This window comes from Haematobia irritans, chromosome 4, assembly GCF_050003625.1.
Source record: "Haematobia irritans isolate KBUSLIRL chromosome 4, ASM5000362v1, whole genome shotgun sequence".
NCBI classification, from domain to species: domain Eukaryota; kingdom Metazoa; phylum Arthropoda; class Insecta; order Diptera; family Muscidae; genus Haematobia; species Haematobia irritans.
In genome coordinates this window covers 214,242,033-214,254,064 of record NC_134400.1, presented here as the reverse complement: position 1 = coordinate 214,254,064, position 12,032 = coordinate 214,242,033, and the positions used below count along the sequence as shown (strand labels likewise).

Genomic DNA, 12,032 nt, shown 5'->3' with positions numbered 1-12,032 from the left:
CATTTAAAAGTTAACATTTTTCCAAAATTTTACTTCGATAGAAAATTGTGCAAAATGTTATTTCTATACAACATTTGTATTTCTATTTATTTCTTTAGAAAATTTTAGCAAAATTTTATTTCAATAGAAAATTTTGTCAAATTATGTGAAAATTTTATTTCTATAGAAAATTTTACTTGTGAAGAAATTTTTGTCAAAATTTTATTTCTATAGAAAATTTTGTGAAAATTTTTTTTCTATAGAAAATTTTGTCACAATTTTACTTCTATAGAAAATGTCGTCAAAATTTTATTTCTATAGAAAATTTTGACAAAATTTTATTTCTGTAGAAATTTTGGATAAAATTTTAGTTCATTAGAAAATTTTGTCTAAATTTTATTTCTATAGAAAATTTTTCCAAAAATTTCATATCTATAGAAAGTTTTGTCAACATTTCATTTTGATAGAAAATTTGTCAAACATTTATTTCTATATAAAATTTTTACAAAATTTTCTTCCTATGCAAAATTTTTGCATAATTTTATATCTACACAATTTGTTTAATGCTTATTTCTGTAAAAAATGTTGGCAAAATTTTATTTATACACTAAATGTTGCCAACATTTTTTTTTCTATGTAAAATTTTGGAAAAAAAATTAATGATTTGACGAAAATGAACCAAAATCAACTAAATTCCATTTGGTCCGACTATCGGACCAAATTTAAAAATTAATCGTTTTTTGGGCCAATTTTTGTCCGATCGGGCCAAAATAGCAACCCTGCTTGTGATGTGAAGCGAATGTCTACACTTCGGCATTCATGTTGAATAAATATGTGCCAATCACAAGGACTAATTTGTTTAATATTTTTTGATTATTCGTTTTGTTTTCTTATTGTTGGTTTATTCATTTTGTTGTTTTTGATTTCAGCTTAAAACCATGCATTGACTAAACTACAAGTGTAGCTTAACCAACAGAGGAAAAGAATGTTTGTCAAATTTATTTGGGCAAAACCCTATAGACTGCAAGATGGTTGGATGGACACACGTTTCGGAATTACCACATTCTCCACTAGCATCCTCTACTTGCAGCAAAACTATCAACCAATTATCAGAATAAATTCAGGCAGTTCACTAAACCCAAAGTGAACCGCACATGAACCTCCGAAAAAAGGTTTATGATAACCGGCCTTTGCCGAAATAAATTTATATAAACATATTCCTTTGCCACTGTCAAATCATCGATTTGAGTGCAGTTGGGTGGGTTTATTTTGAGCGTGCTTCCTCTTACTTCATTCGTTATTTTTTTGTTGGTTTATTATTCAATCATTTTGTTGTTTTTGATTTCTACAGAGGAAAAGAATGTTTGTCAAATTTATTTTTTGATTATATTTTGACTAATTGTTGTTGAGTATTACTATACAATTTTAATCCACAAAAAGTAGCGTTTTCATTAATTTGCTCAAGCATAAGCGTATATTATTCTTTAAATGATTTAAATAAGTTCGATCTTCTATATTCACAATATATATTTTCTTTACAAAAAAGTAAGTTATTTATTAAATTTTAATACTTGTGCAAATCCAGTATGGTGAAATATTTTATGCATATCTTAAATTAATGGTTTCTCTATGGCGTTTCATATATTCATGAACAAACGAACGGAAAATTTTATTAAAATTGCGTATAGTTGGCCAATGGAGATTGGCAGCATTGTCATTGGGTTTATGCCATACCTTTGGAAATGGAGTTGGTATCACATGCAGGATGGGAACATCTAAACAGAATAAAAAAAGACTTTCAGTTAGTATACAATTATTAGTTGCCTATTGGAGACACTGATTCAAAAAGGGTCGCCCTAATTCATACTTACTTTCTTGTAAAAATGGTCGATGATCATCGTCGACAAATCCTTGGGCTGGGCGGTTAATGAACATCAAATTATTTCCCTCCAATTGGTTTTGTTTTGCCAAATTTCTTTCGATGTCATGCATACTTTTATGTAATCCATCTGTATTGGCATAAAAGCTGTAGAATTTGGGATTAGCAGCACCAATTAAATCCAATAGAACTAAAACCTCCTGTAACATAAGGAAATAGTTTAGCACAAAAAATTATCGTGAAAAATATTTACTGAATATTTAAGAAATATAACAAATACTTAGACATAAGTCTGATATAAGCAACCAAGAAAAAACTACACAAGCGTTGTTGCACTATAACAAAAATAAGTCCAAGAACATCAAACTATCAGACATTTTAGAAAGCGCTACAACACATTGGCAAAATGAAAATTATAATTATTTATTTGACTAGAAATTGATTATATAGGGCAACATTTTTTTTTATTTAATTGAATAGTCACTGTTTTCAAAACGCCACTTTTGGTGAGTACAAAGTCCGTTTTTCACAGCGATAATGGTATAGATGTTTTTTTTTTTTTGACTGTGAAATACGAAATTCGTACCATAAATGAGTTAGGTCTGTAAAATTAATTGTATCCCTTTTTTATTAAAGCACTCAAAAACCATTAATGTTTGCTTATAGGTGAGTATTAAGTTCGAGTTTAGCCGCTAAAATCGCCATTTTTTCACGATTACTTTTCTTTAACCTTTAACTGGGTACGTGGTGGTAAAATTTACCACCTCGAACACTCGTTTACATATATTTTAAAAAAGACGTGTGAAATAAAGTATATGTTAATCATTGAAAGAACATATAATATTTCGAAATATTGTTTTATTTTCGTTAAATACAATGTTTACTAATCAACAAATATAATAATGATACAAAAAACCATTTTTTTACAGAAAAAATATTAATGTAAAAGAGGGGGTAAAATTTACCACACGTCGCAAATTACGCAAAAAAATTTCACCTCACCGGTTAAAGGTTAATAATACTTTTTAAGGAATACAAACTTTGTGAAAACTTGCTTTGGGCTATTCCCCATCAAGTTATAATAAAATCTGCAACAAATATGTATAATTTTATTCATTTTTTTTACTGATTTAGTTTTCACTTTAGTGAAAAAACTCGAACTTAATACCCACCTTATTGGAAAAATAAATTGTATGAATGCCTTACATTTTATCGTTTGTTTTGTGAAGAGATCTTATTTGTAAATGCTATGATGAACTGTTTATCATATCAGCTCTAACTTTTCACAATTTCAAAAAATTAGTTTTAACTTTATTGTAAATTTTTACATTTTATCTTTTCATTCCACTGTGCAATGGAATAGAAAACTTGATATTTAGAATTTTTACTTACAATACGATCAATGTGTCTTATATTCGATTTAAGTTTTTTATCAGAATATTTTTTAGCCAAATGTCTGGAGCCATAAACCGAATCATCATTGTTCCATTCACGGAATGCTTCTTCACCATCAAAGAAAATAAGCTACAAAAAAATAAATAAATAAATAATAAGAGTAATTTGAATAAATCAATATACAATAAAATTAATATGCATTCGATGTTCTTGGCATAGCGTTTCTCGAATGCATACCAACTATTTTCGATAACGTCATCAATGGCTCGTACACTTACCATCAATCCCAAATCATTGCGATTTTTAAAATCTTGCTCCAGGTATGTTTTCAGCGTCTTGGCTGTATTTAAGAGAATAGCACAAGGAACTGCTGAATCTGTAGCACCCACGAAATTGGGATCATTCGGGAAATATTTGCTATCATAATGACAAGAGAGGGCCAAAAAATCTTCGGCGTCTGGATTAATAACACCCACTATATTGGAAAATGTTACTCTACCAAGGATGGGTACGTTTTGAGTGAATGAATCGATTTCTGTGTTAAAACCCAATGAATTCAATTCGCTATAAGTAGAAGGTAAAATACTCATATATTATTGTTGATCATTACTGGAGATGCTAGTACTAAAACATAACAGATATGCATATTGTTTTTATATTTACACATAAAGAAAATTATTATTAGACAGAACAACAATATCTATTATTTTATTTTATGCTTCTTCTTATATAAACTTATGATCCTTCGATTGTAATTTTAAAACTATGAGTATATGAGCTTCATTAAGCCAAACATAGAACATAGAAGCAAAAACTTTTATTTGATTTGCTTAAAATTTACATCTTTCTTTGAATACACCCAGAAAAATCTGCTAAATTGGCAAACAGTCTGTTGAAAAAGGTAAAACACTTATAGTTTGTTGAAATAGCAAACATTGTCTGCTATTTTTAAGTTTGATTTATCTAAAAAATATCCTTTATTTGTCCAAAAATTTGAATATTTATCAAATTAAGATCAAATTATCAGATCGCCTGATCTTTGAATACACCCAGAAAAATCTGCTCAAATAGCAAAAAGTCTGTTGAAAAAGGTTAAACACTTATCGTTTGCTGAAATGAATATTTATCAAATTAAGATCAAATTATCAAATATATCGTCTGATCTGATCGCATTTAGGAGCTTTGTGGAACAGGGTATTATAAGTTAGTGCATATGTTTGCAACACCCAGAATGATACGAGATAGATACATGGTGTCTTTGGCAAAAATGCTCGATATAGCCATGTCCGTCTGTCCGTGAACACATTTTTGTAATCAAAGTCTAGGTCGCAGTTTTAGTCCAATCGACCTCAAATTTGGCACAACTATGTGTTTTGGCTCAGAATAGAACCCTATTGATTTTGGAAGAAATCGGTTCAGATTTAGATATAGCTCCCATATATATCTTTCGCCCGATATGGACTAATACGGTCCCAGAAGCCAGAGTTTTACCCCAATTTGGTTGAAATTTTGCACTAGGAGTACAATTAGTAGTGTCGTCAAGTGTGCCAAATTTTATTGAAATCGGTTCAGATTTAGGTATATCTCCAATATATAGCTTTCGCCCGATCTACACTCATATGACCACAGAGGACAATGGTTTGCTCCGATTTAGTTGAAATTTTGCACAGGGAGTAGAATTAGCATTGTTGGTATGCGTGCCAAATTTGGTTGAGATCGGTTCAGATTTAGATATATCTCCTATGTATGGGAGCTATGATCTGATCGCATTTAGGAGCTTTGTGGATACCAGAGTTATAAAAAAACTTTTTTGGTTCCTAAATATACATCGAGGAGTAGCATTTTAAGACCTAAAAATTTTACAATTTGGTTTTCGCTAGACCTTGAAGTTCAAAAATATAAGATCAGACACATACTGCTGTTTTTAGCAGGGCTGTGGAGTCGAGCCAATTTTGCTCGACTCCGACTCCAGCATTTTTCATCAGCTCGACTCCGACTCCGACTCCGGAGTCGACTCCGGGTAATATAACTAAATCTCATTTTAATACCACTAATTTGTAGTTCTATTGTGGGGGTACCGTAAGTGGATCGATATAAAGTATCGTATTTATTTATGTGTGCAAAAAAGGTCTCAATTTCACATTAGATGCAATTAAACTCTATGTTTCAAATTTAGGGCAATGTTTAATAAATAAAATAATGCTATAGATACCCATCATAATATGAGAAGATACCAACAGTATATGTATTTGTGGACCAAAATTATTGATATTATCTCAAATTCTTTAAATTTGTTGCGAGCTATATAAAGGTTTATATTCCCATATGCATGAATTTGAATCTGAATCGATTTAGACAAAATTGTATATACTTCTACAAAATCTACACCCAGAGAAGGAATATGATCACCTCAAACATGTTTTAAGAGCAAAATGTTATTTTTGGATGGTGACCATGTAACATGGTTTTCGCAACCATGTTATTTCCTCGGAAATCATGTATCTGATTTCGGCAAGCAGGTTATATTTGACGAAAAAATAACATTTTAGTGACAAACATGTTACATGGTCACCATACAAAAATAACATTTTGCTCTTGAAACATGTTTGAGGTGATCATATTCCTTCTCTGCGTGTATGTACTTTAAATTTAAATCTAACGTTATGGGACGTAACACAATTTTAACAAAAAATAAAAATGGAAGGAAAGTCTAAAGTCGGGCGGGCCAATTATAATATACTCTGCACAACTTTGTATTTAGATCTACATTTTGATAAAATCTCAAATCAGACATCTACAAAATCTCGGGCAATATTCATTGAAAAATTTGAAAATTTGAGTCATTTCCACAAGTTTTCGACTTAGCAGTGAGCATACAATTTTGGAAAAAATTTTGTCTAGTAAATAAAATTTTGCAAAATTTTCTACAGAAACAAAATTTTGACTGAATTTTCTATAGAAATAAAATTTTGTCAAAATTTTTTATAGAAATCAAATTTTGACCAAATATATAGAAATAAAATTTTGAATAAAATTTTTATAGAAATAAAATTTGGCAAAAATTGTTATAGAAATAAAAGTTTGTAAAAAGTTATCAATAGAAATACAATTAAAAAAATGTGTAGCAAACAAAATTTTGCAAAATTTTCTATAGAAATAAAATTTTGCAAAATAACATTCTATAGAAACAAAATTTTGACCAAATTTTCTATAGAAATAAAATTTTGACTAAATTTTATATAGAAAAAAAAAATATTTCTATAGTAATAAAATTTCGAATACATTTTTTATAGCAGTGAGCATCAGTAAGAAAAAAATTTGAGAAAATTTGCTATAGAAAATTTGACATTTTTTTCTTATAGAAAAAAAATTTTGAAAAAATTATCAATAAATATACAATTTTAGAAAAATTTTTGTGTAGTAAATAAAATTCTGCAAAATATTCTACAGAAACAACATTTTGACTAAATTTTCTATAGAAATTAAATTTTGACAAAATTTTCTAATAAAAAAATTTATTACTATTAAATTTTGGCAAAATTTTCTATAGAAATAAAATTTTGACCAAATTTTCTAATAAAAAATCTATTACTATAAAATTTTGGCAAAATTTTCTATAGAAATAAAATTTTGACTTAAATTTTTATAGAAATAAAATATCAATAGAAATAAAATTAAAAAAAAAATTGTGTAACAAACAAAATTTTGACTAAAAAACAACTTTGAAAAAATTTTCCGTCAATATTCCACATATGTATATGGCCTTAAAATAAAATTAAAAAAAAAAAAATAATTTCGGGTATTAAAATGGATCGATGCAGCCCATCTGATAGTCTAACATTCTAGGAAACATCAAAAGATAGCCGTAATTGGAAGTTGATTTTCATTTACAATCATGCTGTACATTGATCGAATGAATAACGCAATGGAAACTAATTTGCGTAAAAACATGCTTAGTTACAAAAATGTGAAGTGTTTTAAAAAATTTGGTTTAGCCGGAGTCGAGCAAAATTTTTACGACTCCGACTCCAGCAAAATCTTCAGACTCCGACTCCAAGAGTCCGACACCGGCTCCACAGCCCTGGTTTTTAGCAGACATTTTCTCTCAGTGTGTGAAAATATCACCTTTTATTGGAAAAGCCTTTACAAAAACATAGTCCCTTTAAAACATAGTCCTTTGCCACAATGTAAATGAATATGAAACAAAATCACACTTTTGTAGATCAATAAAAGCGACTACCGAAGAAGTATTTAGCCCATAGTCCTTTATTTCTAAGTTTGTATTTTATTATTTATTTATTCAGTCATCAATACAAAGGAAGCCAATAAAGGTCTATTATTTCTTTTGGAATATCCGACTAATTGTGCTGAACTTGGCTCTAGATCTCATCGCTATGTTTTGGTGCTCTTTGGTGTAATCTCAAGCACTTTTTTAACCAGAGACCTTAATGGGATTGAAATCGGGGCTTTGAGGTAGCCTTTTGAGCATTTGAGAACTGTGCTCCGACAACCACTTCCTTACTATTTTGTAAGTATGCTTGGGATTAGAGGTGTGCGCGTGTCACGAAATTCTCGTGACACGCGTGAATCACGTGAGTCGTGAACAAAATCCAAAGCAACTCTCGTGAATGTGCGTGAATGGGACTAAAATAAATATGTCGTGCGTGAGAAATAAAATAGGTTCGTGAATGTGCGTGAATACAATTTCTGCAAAATCACGCTCACGAAAAAAATCAAGATTTAATTCACGCTCGTATGTTAACTGAAATTAGTTTGGCTCTCGAACTATATTATATTTTTGAATTTTGTTAACTTTGCAGATTTCCGTTTGGAAAATGTCGCGAGTCTCGTGAATTTATCGTGAATCACGTGAATTGTCGTGAATCGTGCGTGAGCGTGAGTCTTCAAAAGTAGTTCGTGCGTGAGCGTGCGTGAGTACTGGTTTTCATTTCGTGAATGTGCGTGAGTGGGATTGGTTACCGCACGTATCGTGCGTGAATAAACATTTAGTTTCGTGAACGTGCGTGAGTGTGAGTGAAATTTCAGTCACGCGCACACCTATACTTGGGATTGCCGTCTTCCAGTCATCAACGACCTAACCTTTCTAATTAATAAATATTGCAAAAAGTGAAAACATGCACTCGGTTTTGCTCCCCACTGTATATGCAATTTTGTAGAGTTTATTGCCACAGTAATTCACTTATCAGATAGACCGGAATGAATTTATAATTATATTCGGATCAGCATAAACATTTTAACTAACCTCTGACTTTTCAACAGAATACCTGCTGCTACAAAATAGCAGATTGTTTGCGATTTTAGCAAAAAAACTTCTAAAACTTCCCGTTTTTGTCTGCTGAAAAACAGCAGCATGTTTTTATAAGTGTACGATTAATATTGTACTTTATTTGGGGATCATATTGTTTTTAAATTTAATTTTGAATTTACATTATGTATTCATGTGGTAGGCAGTGAGTACATAAAATAAATTCCTGAAAATAATTCTTAATATAGTGTATCATATAACCATAAAACTTAATTGTTCAATGGTTGGTGGTAAAATTCATTAGTATTATTAATATACATATATTGAGAGTTGATTCATTATGTGCTCTGTTTTACAATACAACTAAGCTGCGTATACGGATGCTAATTTTAAAAAAGGGAATGCCATGTTATGCATTGTATTTCATTTTCGATTTCTTGCATTTAAGCGTAAAACAGGTTCTCTTATATTTATTTGTAACAAAAACATATGCATATTTACCTTACTATGAAGTTTTGAACATTCATATGCCCTGGTGAACCCACTACGCGCGGTTGCAAAATATTTGTCAACGTTTTATTGAAATGGCTGTTATCGTCGGGCCATATCTGTTAGAGTGAAAATAAAAGAGAAGCAAGTCAAAGTCATTTGTAGCCAGAGTCATAGATCACACATTAGGGATATATAGTACATAGAATTAAGAAACCTACCTGTTGCACTTGCAATTGGCATTTACTTGAATGTAACATCAAAATCACAATCAACAAAAGCGATTGTCTTTGTGTTAAAATGGCCATTTGGTATAGAACAAAACCGTAAACAAAGACCAATCGAACAAATCGCTATTGTCGTTCTAAGTGAAATTGATAGATTTGTGTTAGCGTATATATTGACAACGCTTTAACCGACACGGCAAAATAGTTTTGCTTCACTATCTACCGTAGGAAGAGATATGTTGTGCAAAAGACTCACGGAACACTGAACTGATTAAACTAAAAGACGTACAAAAAACCCCCACTAAGCATCCGCCGCGTAAAGCAATTATTTGAGTTAGTCGTGTGTAACAAAACCAAAGCTTTTCAAGGGCTTTCTCAATCGAAATATAAACAAACAAAAAACAACACGAATATCGTTGTCATCAGAGCATAATATATAGTGAGCGTATGTTTATAGTTCTCTTATTCCAATCATATGGCCCAATTCAAGCTTTGGTATTAGATTCGATTCGATTCTCTTCTATGTATTGATTTTGAGAGTTGAGTCACGTATTGGTAGTTTACGACAAAGCATTGAGAGGAGTATAAAAGCTATATTGCTAACGTACAGGTGTAAAAGCGAAGAAAACAAAGTAAAAGGCCTTGGTTTATATGAAGATATCGGATATATCCAACAAAATTGGATGAAACATTAGAACAAATCATGGTATCCTAGTCTTTAGCAGCACCGGTTTGAAATGAAATAAAGATATATATTATTGTAGATAATATAGATGGGGATCATGCGAGGACTTTGGTACTCTCATACACCCAAAGAAATTTGTTAGTATACATAGCAGAAAGTCTGCTAAAACAGCAGAGTCTGCTGAAAAGGGGAAAGCCATTACTGTTTGCTGAAATAGCAAAGATTGTCTGCTATGTTTATGCTCGATTACACTAAAATATGTTTTTAGTTTGACTGAAACAAATACAAAATCGTAACACAATAAATACAATATATTAAGAATATTTCTTTGTAAATATTAGCCCAAAATTCTGAATATTTCTCAAATTAACGCATTATAGCAACCAAAATGTATTGTGATAGTTTTTAAGGATTTAGAGTGCCCAAATTTTAACATTTTAAAGCATAACAATTTTACGATTTGTTGTTCACTAGATTCTGGAGTACAAAAATATAACAGCAGACACCAACAGCTGTTTTTTAGCTAAAGTAAGCCATAGTTTCATAAAGGATCTTACACTAAAAAAATATTGTCGTGTGGCCAAAGATTTCATGTTCTTACAATACGAATACGAATTTTTCTTAGCAAAGAAGACATATTTCTCAGATATAAAGTTTTTTTCCTTGTTCAAAAGTCGATAAACTTTTCAATGAAGTCATTTTTTCCTCGGGTCGAAATTTTAAAATTTATGTCGTCGTTAACAAGTTTGTAAAGGACTTTGATAGCGTATGAAGAAAAAAACTCGAAAAAACGAAAAATTAAAATTTGCTTCCTAGAATCAAGTACGCAAAACTCAAAATTAAAAGAGAATTGTTTCTTAGATTTGTTCTTACTATAATACCAAAATCATTAGATTAAAGACAAAATCTTTGGAACGGGACATGCTTTTTTTCAGTGTAACTTTGCTCATCTAAGTAAAATTTTTAATAGTTTCTCTTTAATTTATTCACAGAAAAAAATCCGCTAAATTTAACTTATTTTTTGCAAAAAAATTATTTGTGTGTAGTTAAATTTTATTTTATTTTTCAAAAATTTCCACAGCTTGATGAAATTTTACAATTTTTAAGTAAGTCTCAAACATTTTATGAACTAAACATGGGTATGAAGTTCAATGACCGCACACATAAGTTCAATATGAACTAAATCTAAAGAAAATGTTCCTACAAAAATAGTAAGAATAGTAAGAACTACTGTAAACAGAAAAAATATCACCAAAATATTTTCAATTAAAAATTTGATTGAAGTTGATTTTTTTTTCAATTAATAAATTAGTTGATACAATTAACATTTTAATCAAGATAGAAACATTAAGTTAATTAAGTCAATAATTGGAACGCCAAATATTAAATTAGGAAGCACTACTCGCTTCTCATATCATAATATGCCGTGTGTAACGTCTGAAAGTATGCCGAGCCATTTTTCTATAGAAGGTTAACCGGATTATTTGCCCAAACTGTCTATGACGAGGAGCATTTTTTATGAAATGCAGATAATACAATGATTGTTGGGTACATTTAGAAAAATATTTTTTACGAATCGTGCAAAAAAGTTATGAAAATTAATTTTATTCGTACCTGTCTTTATGAAAGTGTGTCACTTTTCTCGTTTTATTGCGAGTGACACTTTTTGTGCACTTTCTGGATATTCTTGACGGTAACACTGAACCCACCATGAAAAAAAAATGTATGTAGGTATATTTTAGAAAATTTTTGTTACAGCAGTGGCGACTTGATTCAAATGTTTTAATAATTTCAGTCCAGCTTAGGAAAAATGATTAAACATTAGAAATCATTTTCTTATGTTTAGGAATATTTCGTATATCGAAAAAAAAAATTAAATTGAGTTCTTGTTGTAAGAGTAAGAATAGAAAAAATAATTAATATTAGGAAAATGTAACACATTAGGTAAAATTTAACTATAACCTAACAATTTGCAAGCTCTAAACTAAAGTTAAATCGGTTGTTGAAATTCTCGTTGAGTTTATTTGGAGTGTATAATTGAAATTACTTCACTTACATATACCCTGCCAGCATTTCAAAGTTCCAATTCATCCTCATCGCTACCACAGACTC

General features: G+C 30.1%; 1 protein-coding gene across 1 annotated transcript; it reads right to left on the bottom strand.

The window, feature by feature from the left end:
- Positions 1–1,342: 1,342 nt before the first annotated feature.
- On the bottom strand, positions 1,343–9,519 carry QC (Glutaminyl cyclase). The gene is made up of 6 exons (XM_075308515.1): positions 9,230–9,519; positions 9,021–9,127; positions 3,532–3,817; positions 3,251–3,382; positions 1,851–2,058; positions 1,343–1,754 (listed from the first exon to the last, which is right to left on the bottom strand). The coding sequence occupies exons 1-6, from the start codon at positions 9,314–9,316 to the stop codon at positions 1,579–1,581; spliced, it is 996 nt and encodes a 331-aa protein (XP_075164630.1). The 5' UTR covers positions 9,317–9,519; the 3' UTR covers positions 1,343–1,578.
- Between the last annotated feature and the right edge of the window lie 2,513 nt (positions 9,520–12,032).

Bases quoted from the DNA above. Each gene is read 5' to 3' on its own strand.
- QC (XM_075308515.1), bottom strand. From the start codon at position 9,316: ATGGCCATTTTAACACAAAGACAATCGCTTTTGTTGATTGTGATTTTG. The intron at 9,128-9,229 runs GTAGGTTTCTTA...TCACTCTAACAG, and splicing joins GCCAATTGCAAGTGCAACAG to ATATGGCCCGACGATAACAG. The intron at 1,755-1,850 runs GTAAGTATGAAT...TATTCTGTTTAG, and splicing joins TCGACCATTTTTACAAGAAA to ATGTTCCCATCCTGCATGTG.